Source organism: Eleutherodactylus coqui, chromosome 3 (genome assembly GCF_035609145.1).
Source record: "Eleutherodactylus coqui strain aEleCoq1 chromosome 3, aEleCoq1.hap1, whole genome shotgun sequence".
NCBI classification, from domain to species: Eukaryota; Metazoa; Chordata; class Amphibia; order Anura; family Eleutherodactylidae; genus Eleutherodactylus; species Eleutherodactylus coqui.
Window position 1 is genome coordinate 141,445,326 of NC_089839.1, and position 20,851 is coordinate 141,466,176.

General features: G+C 43.6%; 1 protein-coding gene across 1 annotated transcript in view; it reads right to left on the bottom strand.

Moving 5' to 3' along the window:
* Positions 1-587: 587 nt before the first annotated feature.
* EP300 (E1A binding protein p300) overlaps positions 588-20,851 on the bottom strand; it is a 103,859-nt gene continuing 83,595 nt past the window's right edge. The window contains exons 28-31 of the mRNA XM_066596196.1: positions 14,995-15,159; positions 7,629-7,790; positions 5,369-5,650; positions 588-4,245 (exon numbers count right to left, since the gene is read on the bottom strand). Coding sequence (XP_066452293.1) covers positions 2,080-4,245; positions 5,369-5,650; positions 7,629-7,790; positions 14,995-15,159 — 2,775 coding nt within the window. The 3' untranslated portion in view covers positions 588-2,079. The remainder of the gene's footprint in view (positions 4,246-5,368; positions 5,651-7,628; positions 7,791-14,994; positions 15,160-20,851) is intronic.

Below are 20,851 nucleotides of genomic sequence, written 5' to 3' on the forward strand. Positions count from 1 at the left end.
GTATCAAAAAAATATCCATTAGCACTTTATCAGCTTTATTTGCATGTAAATGAGTCTCCAGGAGCTGATTGCAAATCAGAGCATGTGGTCTAAGCTATGCAATCAGCTTTTTTGTTCTCCCAAGGGCTGCCGGCATGAATACAATGTAATCAGCCACTTCGTGGAGAACAAATCGTGCGGTCCCTATCTACTCTCCAGCTGAATGATGGATTTTAAGCTCACCTTAAAATCATTCAGCCGAAAAGTAAACAGTGGTAGCATTTATACGCAACAATTCTCACTCATATGCCATCATTTGAACGAATTTTGAGCAATAATCTTTGCTTATAAATGGGGCTTGTGTTTTTAAATGCTAATTAAGGATGATTTCTTCCATTTTAAATTGTATGTGTCATGTGTTGGAGGCGTTACACAAGTGACAAGATGTAGCATGGTTAGAGCTGTTGCCTTCCCTTTGATTGTATCCACCATGTTGTACCTTTTAAAATTGATATAACTAATAAGTTTGACTAACTCCAGATGCTTGCTCAATGGCAAACATTCAGCATCTGCAACATGGATAATAATGGAAAATAAGACTAAGAATCATCTGTCTCACACAGTTTATTTAACAATAAGTAATAAATGAAATGCAACAATTTGTACAGTGATTTAAATTTGTATTTAGGAGAGCCCCGTTCATTACATGATTTACACCATTTAACACCACGTTACTGAAAGAGGGAGGGGGGGTTGGGGGAAAGAAGACACGGAAAGGCCGTCTCTTTCCTGCTTCCCCATTTACAAGTTTTCTGAAGGTGAATGGATTGAACAGTCGTGACCAGCATTATGGTGGATGCTGGCATTCTATTTCCTTTACTCAAATGTTATAGTAACATGGATTGGAAAAGCCAAAACAAAACGTGTTTAATAACTATTAACCTTTTCCAGAATAGACAGTCCAATAAATATAGTACATCTGACCTGGCTGGTGCAATATTATAGTAAAATAAAATATATTTCGTTGATGCCCCTTTGAAACATGTATGCATAACACCATTTATGTTGCAAATACTTGCCTTAACAGGAGATTTTCTGGGCTTTTGTAAAGACGAGGTAAACAAGGCAAAAGGGTAAAAATTTACATTATTCTTGCCTTGTACCCAATCAGCTACCAGGACAGAAAAAAGGGTAGGGCTATTTAGTTATTTATATATATATATAAATTATATATATATATATTTCTCTCCTGCTTTAAAGCAACATTAAACCATCCTCTGAAAACCTTTGTGTTTAGAGTACAGCAGTCCCTTCTCATCAATTTTAAACAATCCATGCCCAGGAAAAAGGGTAACCGACCATAACAAAATAACCCTTTTCAACTGTGATTCATGACTCCTTTAAATGGGAGTCAAATATAATATAATATTTTTCTATAAAATATTATAGTATATTATAGGTGATAAAATCACAGCAAGTGGAAAAAGTGAGCCCTGGGTTGAGTGCAATTTGTGGCCAGTGAAAGAATGACAGACAAGTGAGACAAAGATGGCAACACAGGGAGAAGAATGGCTATACAATAACTGTCCAACACCAAATAAAAACAGTCAACATTTTTCATTTTCATTAATTTAAGAAAATATAAGACAAACCAAAATTCACAACATAAAAACAGATAGTCATGTTAGGTGTGTTGTTAGGTGTACAGAAGATCAGGAGCTAGGGAATACTCTGCATCATAACAGGAAGATATCAAGAGGCTGGCCCAGTCACTGAAAATATATTCTTTGTAATAATTATTATAACAATATTAATATATGCCCTCCCCACTCTCTGCAGGCCTTTATTGTTTTAACCCCAAGCACAGCGTCTCTGGAGAATTAAAAAATAAAAATAAGAAAAAAATATGAAAAAACAAATCAAAAATCTGAAATTACCTACAAGATTCCACCCCCCCAATCCACAAAAAGAAACACAGCTGTTCTTCAGTATAAAAAGTCAGTCTGAGAAGAAAATAAGTTTGCTTTTCTTTTCTGGATTTCTTACAATGTCTTTGCCGATGTAAAGGATGGAAGTGCGACTTCCTTCAGTCCCCAGTTCTCAGTGAATGTCTAGTGTACTCTGTGAAAGGCTGGTATTAAGGTCCGAGTTGTCTGAACTCAGACCCAGGTCAGAGATTCCACCTCCATGAAGACCAGCCATCTGAGACAACATAGCTGAGGGATCTGGGCTCCCATAGTGTCCTTGATCCATAGGGTTCCCTTGCCCAACACCTACCATGCCCGGATGAGGAGAACTTGTCTGGGGAGAAACGTGATGAGGGGATGGCTGGGGCTGCATGCGTGGAGATGGGCTAGAATGAGGGGGCTGGGACTGTGGACGTGGGGATGGAACAGGCTGTGGAGAACGCACCTGGTTACTTAATGAAGGAGGGAGTTGCTGGCCTTGTAGGTGGGGTGATTGGGCAGGACCTGGCAGCATATGTTGCTGTGGACTCATTGGATTCTGCTGTGCTGGAGATCCAATCTGCTGGTGCAAAAGGCGCTGCTGGAAGCCTTGCAAACTATTGCTAGCATCTCCAGGTATGACCTGGCTCATCTGTCCCATGCTACCTTGTTGCATCTGCAAATGGTGCTGAAGCCGTTGCTGCTGCTGCTGTTGCGTATAACCACCCATAACCTGGTGCTGCTGAAACTGACTATGGTTCACCATTCCAGGACCAGCAACTTGTTGCTGCTGTTGCATCATTTGTTGACGTCTAAGAATCATTTCCCGGAACTGCGGGGATATTCCAGCGTGGTTCATGTTCACCTGTTGGCCCTGTGAATTCATCCCTGTTATACCTGTTTGTGAAGGTGGTGGTTGTTGAGGTGACTGCTGCTGAGACGCTTGAGGTGGCTGGGGCATAGTGGGCCGCGGTCCTACTGCCGGAAGTGTATTCATGCCCTGCATACCTGCATTGGAGTGCACAACTTGAGGTGGTATTCCGGTCATGTTGCCAACACCTTGTGGCGCTTGGTTGCTAACATATTTGGCCGCCCTCTGTTTGATGAAAGCAGCTAGAAGTTGAGGATTAGAATGCAGGATATTCAGCACCTGCTGCTGTTGCATTGGTGAACTGGGAGACCGCAAAGTACGCAGGAGGTTTTGAAGTGCAGCTTGTGGCAAAGAACCTTGCTTTGCTTGGCTTGGTCCAGGAACCTGTCCCATACCTTGCTGTGGAGGCATATTTATTGGTTGTCCCTGTTGTACAGGCATTACAGGAGATCTCTGCATGTTTGGCTGCATTGTTTGGGGTTGGCCAAGGCCAGTCTGTACCCATGGAGGTTGTGGCTGCTGTTGGGGCTGTTGCATGCCTGCTGGACTTATCCCAGACTCAATAAGATTTGGCCCACGTGGACCTTGCTGCGAGTTTATTCCCATTGTTTGCATGGGTTGCATTTGGTGAGAGTTCATCATGGGCCGAGGGAAAATTTGAGTCTTTGCCATTTGCCTTTGAGTCTCTGCTGCTCGCTGAATCTGCATGGCCATCTCCACAGCAGCAGGTGGAGGACCAGGCTGCTGCACTGACCCTCCCTGGGGTGGTGTGGGGGGAGTCATTTGTCCAGGGGTCTTGCCTTGTGACATACTACTGGAGGACTGAGTACGTGCTATACCATATGGGGGGATACTATTAGGTGGTGGCGGCTGAGGCTGTGATGACTGTTGGGACTGGGGTTGAGGGGTCTGTGGTGTTGGAGGTTGCTGTCCAGTGGGCGTTGTTGGGCCAGCAGAATTTGGTGAGGGGAGTCCTTGCTGGGGACAAACTACACCCGTTCTCTGCATGCTTGCCATACGCCTCCGCAGCATTTGCGCTTGTTGAAGTCTGTGTTGTAATTGCTGTTGCCGTAACTTTTGCTTGATATTGAGGCAGAAGGGAACAGGGCACTTGTTCTCTTGGCAGTGTTTAGCATGATAGCAACAGAGTGCAATGAGTTGCTTGCAAATAGGACACCCACCATTCGTCTTGCGTTTACAGCCCTTTGTGTGCTGAACTACTCTCTTCATCTTCTGGCACGATGGCAGAGAACAGTTAGCATTACGGCACTGGCAAGCATGGACCAGAGACTGGATGCACCGCTGTATGCTTAGCCGGCGAGAATCTCCAGGACTTTGTGTTGCAGTTGCTTGCTGGTTGTTACTCTCGTCATCTAAACCAAGTCCAAGTTTCTCCATTTTGTGCTCATGGGTTTTTGTATTGAAGCAAGTAATGCACAAGTCGTAATCCTAAAATGGAAGGGGGAAGAAAGCCTCCATCAGTAACATCTAATTTGAAACATTAAATAATGTTGTAAAGGAAATGTCATTAGATGACAGAAATACATTAAGACATTTTATCAAGAACCCTTTTTAAACATGCTGGAAGTTTTAATTGCACATACTAAGCCATACATAAGTTGTGTTCATGTGTGTTGTGTTCGTGTGTGTCAGGTTTGCAGCACACTTTTCCTTCAAGATCTAACTCAGAAACCTGAGGCCCGTACAATGAACAGGGTTGCAGAAACCCCATTCACATGCAAGGGATGTGGATTATTGTTGAATTTCAGGTGATTTGCGCTCCAATATCTGTGTTAATTCATCACGTGCAACAATACCCCTACATTAATAAAATACAACTATGAAAATTTGTGTTTCAGGACAAAAATCTCTGAATGAATGTGATATCGTTCTGAGGTACAATCACTACTACCCGCACTGAAACCCCTGATTTTGCCTGCGAGTGTAATGCGTCTTGCGAGAAGAAAGCATTACAGCGCATGTGATTTTCACGCATGCAAAAATTGTATGTTTCAACAGGAAAATTTAAAAAACGTATCACACTCACATGACATGCGAGTGCAATGTGATTTTTTTTTTAACTTGCCCATAGGAGATAATGTGAAAAATAGGACATGCTGCAGTTTTTCCATCTCGCAGCATTCATGTGAGAGAAATCGCAAATGTAAATAGACGCATTTAAAATGGGTTCTATGTTCATGCACGTTTTGTGCATCTTGCAACACACACAACTCGTGCAATAAAATCAGCCATGTAAACACAGCCCAAGTAGCAAAACATTTCTTTACGGAGGAGAACCCACTACAACATTCTGGCCGTGTTTTTGCGTCCGTAATCCAGGAGTACGTCCGTGCCTCACCGCAGCTCTCCTGACCTTAACTCCAAGCATCGTAGGACTGTATGATGCTCAGAATTTAGGTCAGGTAAGAACTGTGCTCAGGCTGGGATGTGCTTCTGTAGCAAAGACACAAAACCACAGTCGTATGATCCGTATGTCCAAGTTCAGGCCGTTTTTACAATGCATCTTGGCTGTTGGTTAAATTGACCTGACTAAATTATAATGCAGACTTACCTCACAAACTGTACAGTGCCATCTTGTTTCCACATGATGCTTGCATTCATTGCAGGTATAAACAAACCGGTCCTGGCTTTGGGTGTGAAGTTCCACCAACATGCACATTGTTGACCACTGAGCTCGGCGCAAAGATGAGAACTCTAAATGTTTGTCTCTGGCCAAAGTTAGAAAGGCATCCCGTCCATCCATTAAGTCACAAGGGATTAGGGGATCTGGTTCCACAATTGGAGGAAGAGAGTTGGCAGCAGGGCCAGCAATCAAACGGATAACAAAAAACACCTATATAATTAAAAAAAATGTATTTGTAGTAAAAGATTAAAAAGGTAACAGTTCCAAGTTCTAACAAATTAGCAACTGAAAAAATTCAAGCTGTTTAGCGATACATTTGTAAAAGTACTGCCAAATACAGGGTGTTTGACTTGAAGCATAACCCTTATTTTGGCTTGTAATTTGTGCAGAACTTGACTAATTTTCAAGAGTCTGTTTTTCACTGACTCCCGTCCTGTTTTCTGCCATGGGTGTGTTGCTTTTCAGGTGGGTAGCCCCTGCTGGTGTACAGTCAAGTTTAGACGAAGAATGTGGTGCTCCCCAAAACTATCCAGCAGTAAGACTGTCCTTAGCAATCAATCAGAACTCAGCTTTTATTTTACCAGGTTTCAGAAACAAAAGCTGAGCTGACTGGTTGCAATGAGCAGCTAGGACAGTAACAGATTGATAAATACTGTCCTTAAAGGGGTTGTCCCGCGCCGAAACGGGTTTTTTTTTTTTTCAACCCCCCCCCCGTTCGGCGCGAGACAACCCCGATGCAGGGAGGTAAAGAAAGCTCACCGGAGCGCTTACCTGAATCCCCGCGCTCCGGTGACTTCTCTACTCACCGCTGAAGATGGCCTCTTCCTCCGTGGACCGCAGCTCTTCTGTGCGGTCCACTGCCGATTCCAGCCTCCTGATTGGCTGGAATCGGCACGTGACGGGGCGGAGCTACACGGAGCTACACGGAGCCCCATAGAAGACTGCAGAAGACCCGGACTGCGCAAGCGCGGCTAATTTGGCCATCGGAGGCCAAAAATTAGTCGGCTCCATGGAGACGAGGACGCCAGCAACGGAGCAGGTAAGTATAAAACTTTTTATAACTTCTGTATGGCTCATAATTAATGCACAATGTACATTACAAAGTGCATTATTATGGCCATACAGAAGTGTATAGACCCACTTGCTGCCTCGGGACATCTCCTTTAACCTTACACTGGAAAACTTACCTGTGTGGCCACTTAAGAGGTAAAGTGCCTCGCTCAAGACCTGAAGGTTGCGGGTTCAATCCCCGCATGGTTCAGGTAGTCGACTCAGCCTTCCATCTTTCCGAGGTCAGTAAAATGAGTACCCAGCTTGGTGGGGGGGTAAATAAATAAATTACCTGAAAGCGCTGCGAAATAGGTTGGCGCTATACAAATAAGATTTATTTAATTTATATTTCTGCAATAAACCCAGTAAAACTGACGCAATTGATGTGGACAGGTTGCAGCACACTTTCCACAGCATGAAGTGCAGGTTTAGAAGTGCTTGGAGGTCAGCAGGGGCTAATTTCAAAATCTTTTGTGATGAAATAGTACAAAATATCTGCACTCCACTATAGACAAAAACTGTGTACATTATATGTCAAAAATAGGCCCCCTGCACACGGGCGGAAATTCTGCAGTGGGATTTCCCGCAGAATTTCCGCCCGTGCCCGCCTGCATAGGATTGCATTGCAAAACGCAATCCTATGCAAACGGACGCCATTTGTCCGCGTGAAAACACACGCGGAAAACAAATCATGGCATGTTCTATTTCTGTGCGGGTCTCGCAGAGGCCCGCATAGAAATGTCAGTAGTGAGGGACTGGCTCCACTCTGCGCTGGCACATAGCAGGAGAAGGAAGACGCCAGGAGCGGATGAGCCACAGGCCTCTGCAGGGGCACGGGGCCGCATCCTGCTGCGAGAGGGGTCCGACCCAGCCATCTGCAGGCGGCCAAACTGAGGTAAAGGATAAACTCAGAATAGACTCTTAGACAGCTGTCTGTGCTAGTCCTCAATAAAGCAGATGTTATATATACACACACGAACCAAGGCAGGTCTCAGTACTGTCTTTTTTGAGGCGTTATTGTCCAGAATACACATACTGTGAAATTACTGGATTGTGCTTCAAGTGAAATACCCTTAAGTTTCCCCACCAACCCAGGGACATGTACAACATTGTGCAGGTATTAAATTTAGGAACCAACCTCTTTATGTTTCTCCATAGTAGCATACAGTTTTTGAGACAAGTCATTGGAAACATTAGGCATTCCAGGCTTCTTCTTGCTCCCTCGACTTAAACTGCTCTTGTTCTTGCTGGTCTTTTTATTGTTCTTCTTCTTGGCATTTTTGCTGTCACCTTTTCCAACCTTTTCGAATACAAAACAAGGGAATTTACTACAACATTTGAAATACATTTTCTATCTCCTCCCAATGCTTACAAAGTTTTGGGGGACATGAGATATGTTAACATAAAAGTTTTCCATGGCCAAGTTCCAAAAAGGTTAGTTGCTAAAAGCTTCAGTCAGCAGAAAGGGTAGCCCTAAGAGATACACGCACAATAATGGTTAGGGTGCCAGCAGGATATGGAGCACAATTCTGTCTGTTAAAAGGGGCTGTCCAGTTGTAAACTACTGGTGACATGCTGAGGAGAGGTCACCAATAGTTTAACAATCCCTTTAATGACCTTATCGATTTGAATGAAAGTAGTGACAGTTTTTTCAATGACAGATTTTGTAGGATGCTTAAAACTCTGCTTTATTGATTATGCTGATAAATGTAACATAATGTGCCCAGGCCATATTAGTAGCATTACTACATCCATATTAGATGGAATAAAATTGGTACTAGTTAAACGAGAGGGATCTCTGTACTCTAGTTCCAAGTAAGCCAAGCAATGGTTAATGTCAAATAGCAGCTGCAAAAGCAAATATGATTTTAGGGTTTATAGAAAGATACAAATCCACTGGTCAGGTGGCCTGACCGCTGAACCTGCCAGATGCAGTCTCCTTGAGCTCCCCCAGGTTGCTAGAATTTCAGAAAAGTTCTCCTCCTTCCAGGGTCTCTGGCAGCACCTCAACTCACTTTACCTCCCTGGACCACTTGGCATATATTGAGGGGTCTTCCCCCTCCTTGGGCTTCCATCCACAGAATCTGTCTCAAGCCTCATAGGCCGCAAAACAATGGTCTAAATTGCACCTCACCTCTAGTGGTCTCATCAAGCTCCCGCCAACATACAGAATTCACTCAATTGGTCTGCCTCCAGTGAGATTTTAGACCATGGCCTAGTAAGCCGTGGGCTAAATTTTTGCCGGTGCTGGGCCCTAGTAGATTGCTATGGGCGACTTGTCCTGGCCCTCAGAGCTTCCTGGGCCCTGGTTCTACCAATGGCATAGCCTCTGATCTTAGACCACTAACTGAATTCCCCATTTCAAAAAGTCAAATTTTCCCAACAGCTTGATGCAATTCCAAGCCCTTAAGACAGTACCCTGAATCCTGACCATCTGGACCTAGGAGGTCCTAATCATTAAATATTTTCTGTAACGCCACGTGGGAAAACCACTGGCTCCACAATCCCCAGGTGCAGCGGCAAGGCTTCACTTTAAGGCCTTATATTCATATAAATACATGTCATTGGCACTCTGTTCTTGGTCAGGCCAATCCACAAACTATTTTTCTCCACTACAGGATTTTCACCACCTATTGGGTATAATTGCAGTGTTCTGACAATTTAGAAATAGTGGGATCAATCACCCCTGTTTCACACGTAGAAAACTAAACCCAATACAAGGGATAACAGTCACACAAAAACCTCATTCTCACACTGAGAACTTCTGTGAATCCAAGATGGCTCTTCTACTTTCAACAATAAAAAAAGTGACAACCAGCTTCACAACTCTTCCCCCCTCAAATATTCCTTTCCAAGACTGCTCAGATTGATGACCTTCCACCCTATCAAACAAGCTCTAGCCCTCGCTGAGCACCATTCCTCTTAGCAGACTCTCCAGCTTACTCCACAGTTCAGACCCTAGCAGGCTTTGCTTTAACTCAACTACCTGAAAGCAGGGACTCACAACCTTGGCCACCTCCAGCTCAATTATATTCTGGAGATAAGATTCTCATCGCTTAATTTTCATACGAAAAGTCCCAGTGTTTATCGATCCAATACAGGGAGAAGAGCAGGAGCTGAAATAGATGGATACAGCTCTATAAAACATAGAACCACACTGCTCCTTGTATTTAAGGGGTGCTCCGATTACTAATGAGTTTTTTTCAAGTTTTTACCCATCCACTGGTCGAAAACCGATGGACCGGTGGGGGTGGGGGTGGGGTGTAAACCACTGGAACCCCCACCAGATCCAGAGAATGTGCAGGTGGGGGTTTTGTTTGGTGAAGCACCACAACACTATAAAATCTAACACGTCTTATAATGCTCACAAGTAGTACTGGTATTACAAGCACACAGCATCAGTTGTATCAACTGTCTGACTTGAGTTCCAACTGATCAGGCTTCTTCTGGGACCTGGCTTACCACACCACATCATCCTACTTTATATAAACCTCCCAAAACTTTCAAAAGCGCATCACAAACAATGCAAAGAAAAGGGATTATTCTTACACTATATAAGGCACTGGTCAGGCCCCACATGGAATACTGCGTACAGTTCTGGACACTAGTATTCAGAAGAGACATTGCAATTGCTTGAGGGGGTTCAAGGAAGGGCAACTAAATTGATAAATGGAATGGAAAGACTGGAATACCCAGAGAAGCTATCAAAATTGGGATTAATCACCCAAAAAAAAAAAAAAGATTACAAGCTCTATCAGGAGGAGCTTGTAAGATTCACCTTTGAGTCTGCCAGGCCCTGGGGACTACTTGCTAGGGGATAACTATATGGCTGTTTTTCACCTGCTGTATGTCCTGTTGATCACCTGTCAGTCTCCCACATTCCATGAGACCAGTTTCAGAGTTATATTTGTACCAGCTCAAGCTTTGGTATGTTCTTCTTGAGTACCGGTACCCAATACTGACCACAATACTCCAAGTATGGTCTGACCAGTGACTTGTAAAGAGGAACAAGGTTCTCATCATGTGCCCCTAGAGACCTCTTTTGATGTACCCCATGATCCTATTTGCCTTAGCAGCAGCTGCCTGACACTGCTTAAGTCTAGTTAACTAAAAACCCCAAGTGCTTTTTCAAGTCCGTTTAACCCAGTGGTTTTCCATATAGCATGGAATAGAGACATGTATTTTCTCTGCCCATTTAACACTGATGAATGTAAGGTTATGCACATGTAATGTGTCATCAGAAAATGAGCTTTTATATAAATCGCATTTGTGTTCAACAAGAATTTGGGGTGATTCTTTAAATTTTCAGTCACAATCTGTATTAAAAAAGAAAAAATAATTCTATCTTAAAATCCTGCATTTTTCACACTGCCCCCTTCTCTTCAAAATGACTCCCAAACAGGACACAGCATGCGTAGGGCAGTCTCCCATACAAGTTAATGGGTCTCCTCCTATCCATTGTAGGAATGGCCTATGAAACTGCTTCAAAGCATCTCTTATAAATGCCCTAAATGCTGGTAAATTCAGTTCAAGCAAGATGGCCGCCTGCAGTCCTGGACAGATTGCACAATACAAAAAGTTCTACAATCTGAACATAAAAATAAGATTAGAAAAATGGAATGTGTTTCTCTATCCGGTGTTAATTTCTAAAGACTATTTTGTGATACAGTCCCTATAAATCTCATTTGCCACACTTGCGCCCAAGCTTCCAGCTTATCCAGATCCATTTACAACTGTATACTGTCTTTTGTTGTTTTACTTTACATAGTTTTGTACTATTTGCACTGCATAATCCTTCTAGAAGGTCGGTAATAGCAGAGTAGAGGGCCCAATAGCTCTTCTCCATTGCCTGTCTGTTTCTTATACAACCAACCCACCAGGAGCACAGGAAGCTTTCATTTCTAACCCTTATGGTTTATTCACATGTCAGTACTTTTCATCATTATTTTGTGACCCAAAACCAGGAATGGGTCCAAAATATTGAAGAAATGCGAATCTCTTTATTATATGTTCTCTCTGTACGGTCCGCTCAGTATTTTAATCAGTATTTTGTGAACCAAAACCCGGACGTGTGAATCAGCCCTTACTAGGGTACTTGCCATACACAATAGGATTTTGGCAGGACAGACAATGGGATCACTCAACTCAGGCCTCCCTCACACAGACCTTTTTTACAGCAGTTTGTGCCACCTTTTCAGCGCAGCACTAAACGCTGTAAAAAGCTCCCATTAATCTCAATGGGGCTGCTCACACAAGCGGCAAAATGCAGCATCTTCAATGCTGCACTTTGACAGCGATGCATGTTCTATCTTTGGCCGTTTTCAGCCCTGCGTTGCACATTGAAATGAATGAGCAGCAGTAGCAGCACTGCTGAAAACGCGGTACAACTTGGTGCAGCACTTAACGCGGTAATAGCTGCACTACCAAAAAAAAAAAAGTTATACTTAACGATGCTGGCGCTGTCCGGGTCCATGGCGCTGCTTTCTGTATCTCGGGCACTTGTCAGAGGATCTTTTGCTAGTGACAGGGTTTGAAGACCCCCACTTCCAGCAAGAGATTGCTCTGATTGGCTAATCCAGCACCGGATGCACAAATCACAGCCATTCAATGAATGAATGGCTCGAGGCTCAGCCAATCAGAGCAATCTCTTGCTGGAGGCATGGTCTTGAAACCCAGTTACAAGCAAGAGATGCTCTGCAGGCACAGTGCCTGGAAGCCTGCAGGGACAGCGCCTACTAGGGGAGTATTAGATTTTTTTCAGCTGTGCTGAAAACGCAGCCAAAACACTGACATAACGCATGTTAGCGCTGCTGAAATCACAGTAAAAGCCTGTGTGAGGGAGGCCTTGGTGGCTTTAAATGGTATGCTTAGTAGATGTACGCAACAACATTGCCCGGTACTGAAGAAAAATCAACATTTTTCAAATGGCAGTAAACAAATTGTCACAGAGTGGACAAAACCTTTTTTTAGGTGAAGAGGCGACTAGATGATCAGCTGCTTATTTTTTCTCCTTTAGTAGAAATAAAAATGAACCCCCACTACTCCCCAATAGGACAGAGGGCACAAATCCGCTCTCAGATCAGATAGGATGGTGGTAGTGTGAAGACAAGTTCATATGGAGGGACTGTCTCTTCTTGATGCAGCTTTCCTCTCACATATACAGACACAAAATAGGAAAGTAAAACTTTTCATGCGGTTCCAAATATTCCACCAAGAACAATCTTGCATTGTCTGATAGTAAGCTGTAAGCTAGTCCTGGCAATTGTTTAAGGCAATGTATTAGGCATGTCCTTGAGGTCCTATTCAGACTGTGGATTTTACCACAGATCCAATGTGGAATCTACAACTGGTCCATCCAAAGGTCACATCAAATCTACGGCAACATCTGTGCAAATAAGTGTCCCTTTAGTTTGAATGGTAATTTCCCCAAATTATAGGGCAATCAGCACTTTTCTCGGCAAAGCTTGGTTGAGAGCAGGGAACCCAAGTGCCGCCTGCAGCATCACAACCACAGTTGTCTCAGCAAGGCTGGATTCCACTGCAGAAGTGCAGATTGCCTTATAATATTGCAATCCAGCAAGTGGTGTCTGAGGAACAAAGAATTCTTTTCTTAAGGCCCCCTGCACACGGGCGGAATTTCCACGGCGGGATTTCCCACAATCCTAAGCACATAGATGCGATTTGTCCGCGTGAAAACACACGTGGAAAACAAATCGCGGCATGTGCCATTTCTGTGTGGGTCTCGCACAGATCCACACAGAAATGTCGGAGACCCACCGGCTCCGCTCTGCGCCGGCTGGGCAGCAAACGGCACAACACAGAGAAGAGAAAATGCCGGGAGCGTGTGAGCCGCAGGTGTCTGCAGGGGCACGGGTCTGCATCCCACTGCGAGAATTCTCACATCGGGATCCGACCAGGCCGCCTGCAGGCGGCCTAACATAGGAATCACTGAGATAGCAAATAACTAGATAGCTTCCATGTAGACAAATTGTATACAGCAGCACTGAAGTTAAGAAACATATGCACACCTCAAGGGACTTGATTAAAAGTTCCAATAAAGGCAAGGGTGACAGTGCAGCAATGGACTGGCTTTAGAAAGGTTGACAGGAAATGAAAGGTTTTGAATGGTGAAATGAGGTCTTGCTGGATTTTTTGTCTTCTCCTGCTTTATTGCATTTACACAACATTCATTAATTTCAGCAACCCAGTCACACAACTTCTAACTTTACCGATAGCATATAATTGCAACAGAATAGAAAAAAAACTGGCAATGGAGACGGCGCAACACTCCAGATTAAAGCAAATAGGAGTGTTGCACCGTCTCCATTGCCAGTTTTTTTCTATTCTCTTACTCTATCACGCCCACCCAGGTGGTGCGTCATCTGGTCAGGCAGCACCTCCATTATTGAAGTTACCACTTCACTTCATGACTTTTATAGTATCATTGTTCACAACAAACACAATGGTACGGGTTTTGCTCCACCCCTCTTTTTCCTCCTTGTCCACATATAATAATTGCAACAGACTGCAGAGGAATCAGAAGACCACAAACTGAGGGCTGCACAGCTTTCCTGAAACCCCGCATGGCAGTGAAATACCCTGGAGCTCCCCACACAAGGAATACAGACTCTTCCACTCTTAACAGGCAGCCCATCCTACACAATCTATGTTGATCAAAAAGGCCATTCAAGGAGGTGAGCATAGTACAAGCCCAGACCCTTTCCTGAGTCGCATTACATTCCTTCAAATTGTGCGCTCTTGTCTTCATACTAACACTATCTTGGAATACGGTATTCATAGTACTAGGTCATTCTAGGTTCACATATGTCCTTAACAGTGAAAGGGTCACCTATGAAATTACACAACTTTCTAAAGGATGTTCAATGTTTCTATACCGTTACAGATCATTTGTCTAGTTGCAGAAAACTAGGTTCACATGTATCAGATGTGCCTGGCCAGTTGTTTTCTGTCCAAGATAGATAAAACTGGTGTCAAGGTTGGACAGAAAAACCTTGTGTATAACAGTCTGCTATCCGGCACAGACAGAAGACCGCAGTCACCACTGATGTAGGCCAAATCTGCTTCCATAAGAAGGCATGGGATGAGCTCTGGCATCAGTCTTCTTCTGATGTTTCCATACCACGTTGGAGCCCAACAAAACCAAATCATCGGACGTATGTGAAGAAGGACCAACTGTATCTTAATATGTTTTCAAAATGGATTAGACAAAGGGGGGGGAGGGGGGAATTAAATGGTCCTTGCGCTTTGAATACAAGTGTGCTTACAAAAAACGAGAATGACAGATGAAGCTTACAGAGAGGAACAGTAGTGAAAAATGCAGGATATAATCCTACAAGGCGAGAAATTCCAAAGACACCTTATTCCAAAGTGACCTGAAATGGTGCACACACTTCAATAAATTTCTTCTTTAAAAAAAAAAAAAAAGCTCACTCAGAAAGGATATTTACATTTTTCAAAATCGTTTAAAGAAAAACTGTATTCACCTCAATGCTCTCACTGCCAGTATTCTCTTCTCGTTTTCTTTCTTCCTCCTCCTGTTCTAATTCTTTGATACTTTCTTCAAGAACATTTGGCCAGAAGTCACCTTCAAAATATGGCAATTCCTTTGCACTTGTAAGTCTGTCTTCTGTTGCCTGCTTAAAAATATCCTGTACGGGAGAAGAAGAAAAAAATTACACATAAGAATATTTAAATGTGAAAGTATTAACCCCTATACAATGGTAATATAGGTCATGTGGTCACAGGGGATGTATAGAGCAGGCTAGGGAGCAGGGCGCATATCATACCTGGCGGGTGACAGCCGTTTTCAACAGCTGACAGCAAAAACTGTGATCGAGCTAGCTTTGATCTGGGTGGTTATTCAACTGACTAGATGCCTAGATGTCTAAGCATCTAAACAGCTAGCTAAGAGGGAAGGGGGATGTCTCCAGTACCCAGTTTGCCACCCTCTACAACAATGCGATTGTAGGGTGCTATAGCAAGCCATGTCTTCGTAAAACCATCCAGAGCTGCCATGTATGAATGCCTATTCATAAACATCAATTAAAAGACCTTTAAAAAGCAATACAGAAGTAATACATTATAAGCAATTGAATGATCGCAAGTTCAGTTCTATAGTGGGGCTACGAAAATAAAATATTAAAAGGTTTAATTGCTTAAAGGGGTTGTCCCGCGGCAGCAAGTGGGTCTATACACTTCTGTATGGCCATAATAATGCACTTTGTAATGTACATTGTGCATTAATTATGAGCCATACAGAAGTTATAAAAAGTTTTATACTTACCTACTCCGTTGCTGGCGTCCTCGTTCCCATGGAGCCGACTAATTTTCGCCCTCCGATGGCCAAATTAGCCGCGCTTGCGCAGTCCGGGTCTTCTTTTCTGAATGGGGCTCCGTGTAGCTCCGCCCCGTCACGTGCCGATTCCAGCCAATCAGGAGGCTGGAATCGGCAATGGACCGCACAGAAGCCCTGCGGTCCATGGAGACAGAGGATCCCGGCGGCCATCTTCAGCAGGTGAGTATGAAGACGCCGGACCGCCGGGATTCAGGTAAGCGCTGTGCGGGTTGTTTTTTTAACCCCTGCATCGGGGTTGTCTCGCGCCGAACGGGGGGGGGGGGGGGGGGGGGGTGTGTGTTAAAAAAAAAAAAAAAAAAACCCGTTTCGGCGCGGGACAACCCCTTTAAATTATTAAAAGAAAAACCTGGTTGGTTGGGTATTCTTTTCTTTATTGCTGATGTGTGCCGCTGCATACGCGCAGTGTTTTTTGTTGTTTTTTTTAAACTTCTGCTTTCCCACGGCCCGTCTGAAATTCAATTGCTGACCGGCTGCTTCCACTGACTTCAATGGAAGCCATCAGTGCGAGATTCGCACTGAAATAGAGCATGTTGCTACTTGTTTTCCTGGCCCAAAAGGTCCGCAAATCAAATCTGCATGCTTTATTTCATTGTTGACAGAAAGGAATTAAAAAACAAAACAAAAAAGACACACCTAAACTACCTATAGTTAGTGGAAGTTACACAGGAGAAGGTTTGATATGTAAGGCTTGTCTGTTTGCTGATGACACAAAAGTGTGTAAATCGGGTTGAGAATGTTTTTCTGTTCAGTCAACAACCAATTTTTGAGAACTGAACAATGGAATATGCATAGTGAGTGAAGCTGTCCACTTTACCACCCAATCAGAAGGAAGGAAGGAAGAGAGGAAATCCACAGTTTGGAATCTTTAAAAATGAAATGCCTATTAGGGTGACTACATAAACTGGATAGAACCTCAAACTCAGTTTGGTTGTTTAAGCATTTGGGAATGCTTGTAGTGCCTAAAGAAACTTCCTTGTATGAGGCACCAGCCTCTGCATCCTTGATTTGGGTGGAGCAGACTTTCTATAGGCCCAAGTGAGCCTGTTCCAAATATTTCCTATCAAAGAGGGGGGGGGGGGGGGGGTCTGGGGATTATTAAAAAGACAGAGCCCAAGGATGAAACCTCAATGGAGGACAGGGAGTCACCTGAGAGAAGAAACAATTAAAAGATGAAGTCAGAGGTGATTATAGGACCATAGGGAACTCTGAAGTAGACCAGAGATGTGAGGCCCTGGACTGTGTACAGCAGTGTTCCCCAACTCCAGTCGTCAGGGACCGCCAACAGGTAATATTTTCAGGATTTACTCAGTATTGCACAGGTGATGTAATTCTTGTCAAGACCTCAGACATTGCCACAGCTGTTCTTACCATAGGATAGCCTGAAAACATGACCTGTTAATGGTCCCTAAGGACTGGAGTTGGGGACCCCTGGTGTACAGGACCTGCCACACCAAGTTCACTCCTGATTGCTTTGACTCCCTATAGAAGGTGGACAGAAACCTACAGATGGCTGGAAGATTCCAACCTAGAACCTCTTGCACTCTAGGCCATCAATCTGCTCACCGAGCCACCATTATAGCTGTAAACCAGAAAATGCCCATAGTAAAAAAAAAAAAAGGAATTGAGAAAGCCTGATAAGGTCTGCAACAGATTGGGACAAAAAGTGGGCCCATCTGGAGGTGAAATATACCAACCCTGGGTATAGGGGGTCTTTACCTTTTGAGACCTCTTTCTGATCTCAGACTGAGTGGTGGACAGAGTACCACTGAATAACGGTTGGATAGAAAGGAGTCTGTAATCATGGATAGAACAATTCTGAAAGTTTCACAACATAAGGAGGCAGGAAAGGGGCCAATACCAAAGAGAAGACACTAATCTTGAGTAGTAGGAGGATTGTGAATCCACAGAAGTAGTATTGTGCATAGGAGGTGCAAGCAGAGCAAGCTTTTCCAGCTGTTCTAAAAAAAAAAAACAAAAACAAAAAAAGATACTACACTAAATCTTAGCCAAAAGACAATAGCTTGTCCTCAGCAATGTAGAGCAGACAGCTGAGGAGGGTGGGGCAACAGAGCCTATAGAGTTCTTGTCAGCCCATAGACCTTAACATAAGTTTCAGCTATGACCTTGTGACTTTAGGATTTTGCGTGTGCAGAATTTAATGTTTCCAGACCATTCCCTCAAGTTCCAGAGATGGCAGCACCAAAGTGGTACTAAACAACAAAACAGGGCTTACTGGAAGGAGAGTAGCCTGTCCAAGATCTTGTGCTTCCGATAGAGGGGGGAGATGGGATTGTAGAGCCTGCATTGAAACAATAGGGCAGAAAAAAAACCCCAAAAAGCAAAAAGGTCTTCTGGCACTAGACTGCAATTTAGGGACTAAAATACAAGGGGTAGTCATTAAAGATTTTCCCTGTCCCACTTCTATTTATCTCAGGATGCTCAAACTGCACGTGTAATGATATAAGTCTCTATGGGTTACGTGCCAATCTGCAACTCTGAACTGATATGGGTCTTTCTTTTTTTACAGGTACTGAAGTAGTGGGAGGTCCGATAATGGACCCCGTGGAATACACAGTAGTCATCAAGTTACTTTAATTGAAAGGCTGCACAGCAAGGGAGACATTCGACGAGATGAAAGAGGTTTATAGGAAGAATTCCCCATCATATGATTTAGTCAACAACTGGCATCGTCAATTCAAATGTGGTTGGACTTCAGTGGAAACTGCTCCAATTTCAGGGCGACCCGGCACCGCTATCAATGCACGCCTTCATTCAAGTGGAGGCTGCCATTTGGGAAAAATTGCGACGATCATTTGCAACTTAGCCCAAAATGTCAAGATTAGCGTGGTGCCTGTGGAAAAAATCATCCAAGACCTTCTTCATATGCATAAGGTATCCGCTCGCTGGGTTCCCTGGCTGCTCACACCTTTCCAGAAGCAAGAACGAGTGGAATCCTCCCTCGCTCTTTTAACTATGTGCAATGGAAACCAGAAGGACTTTTTTCAACAGACTGATCACACAGGATATAAGCTGGGTCCATCACTAAGATCCAGAGACTAAAGTCCAGTTGATGCAATGGAAGCATCTGGACTCACCACCACCAAAGAAGGCACGTGCCTAACCCTCGGTGGGCAAAGTCATTCTCACAGTGTTTTGGAACCAGCACAGAGTAATCTTGATGGATTTCCTAGCAAAGATTACCACAATCACTGGGGCATACTAGGCTTCACTGCTGCAGAAACTGTGGGAGGCCATCAAAACCAAGAGACGTGGCATGCTCACCAAAGGTGTCCGCATTCTACAAGACAATGCCCCAGACCACAACTCACATGTTGCCCAGACAGAAGCAGGCTGCTATGGTTATGAAATTCTACTACTACGGTTCTGTCAGAATCCAATTTTCAGACACTCATAAGGCAACTGAAGACAGACATAAAATGTAAAGATACCCTAAGCAGCTCAGCAGCTGAGAAGATTGTTATACTCCTAGTGACTAGTGCAGTACACTAGACGTAGAACAGCCCATTAAGAAATCTACACAGACTATATGGGATAAAGATACAGGCACTTAAAAGCATACATCTGTGTTAGATCACTGCATCCAGTGATGGATGCCCAAGTCTGTGCCAATGGCAAAGTGCTATACATAGAGGAAGAACTGCAAGTGTTTAACATGTGCTGTTGGAAACTTTGTAAGTATATCATTCACTAAAACATCAACCTGCATAGTGTTAAACTAGGTTGTTACCAAAATGGTCTTTATGGACCTCCAGGGTCAATTTTGAGTTGCTGTGGATCCAGGCCAGCAAAAAAATAAAACAAAATAAAAATAATGGAATTGCACGAGATGTAAATGGGGGTCCACGCAAACGGACTCCATTAAGGCAGGTAATCATTTAAGGCCCTTTTACACGGGATGATTATCGTTCTGGTCGTTCAAAACTCCGGGTTTTGAACGATAATCATCCCATGTAAAAGCATGCAGAAACTCGATGATTCTCGTCCCGTTGTTCAGTTTACAGCATGCTTAAAATCCTTAACGACAATCGTTCAGTGCAAACAGCAGCCGTTCAGTACTGAGCAGCTCCTGGTTACGGTGAATGGAGAGGGGCGCGGGAGAGAACTCTTGCTGCCTCCCCGCCTCCCTGTTGGCCACACTGAGTGATCCAGTGATACTTGGTCCCGTGTAACAGCATGGGAGGGAGTATACACAGGGACAAGTGTCAGGCATAGTTTGCCCGATACTCGTCCCATTTAAAAGGGCCTTTAGGCGTTCTGTAAATGACATAATACACCTTACACAGATTGCGTGTACATACTACTTACCTCTTTGATATTCAACCGTTTTTGTAGAGTTCGCGCAAAACTTCTTGGTCTCTGGCGATAGACAAAACAAGCCTGTGCAGTGGATAATTTACGTATGAAGTTTCTACCGCACATCGGTTTCACGTGATCTGCCAGAGCCTAAGAAGTTTTGCGTGAACTATACCCATATGTTTTGTGGTGCGCCATGTTCATGTGCAAGTTTTAAAAAAAGTTTTTATACCAGCAGCAATGCATTGCAAGCGTACCTGTTGCTTATCCTACATTATGGACTATTGCAAATAATTTTTTGAAAACTTTTCTATCTTAATTTCTCATGTAAAGGGGTTTTAGTGCAGTTGCCAATACGCTTACGAAAAAAAGAAATCGATTGCAAATCACTGGATGTGGAGATTTGGGCCTGTACCTCACTTATTTGAAGCCAAATATTGAACAATTGCTATCAGTGCATCAAGCTCACCCCTTCCATTAGCAGCATTATTTGTGTAGTAATTTTATGTAAGCACTCTACTTGGTTCTGATTTGTTTTGTCTCAAATCCAAATATTTACTTGAATTTTGTGTCTTTTCAATAGAGATCTGAATGAAAATGGCAACACAACTTTTTTTTTTACAATAGTCCACTCTACAAAAAAAAAAACCAAATCCATTTAACTTTAAGGC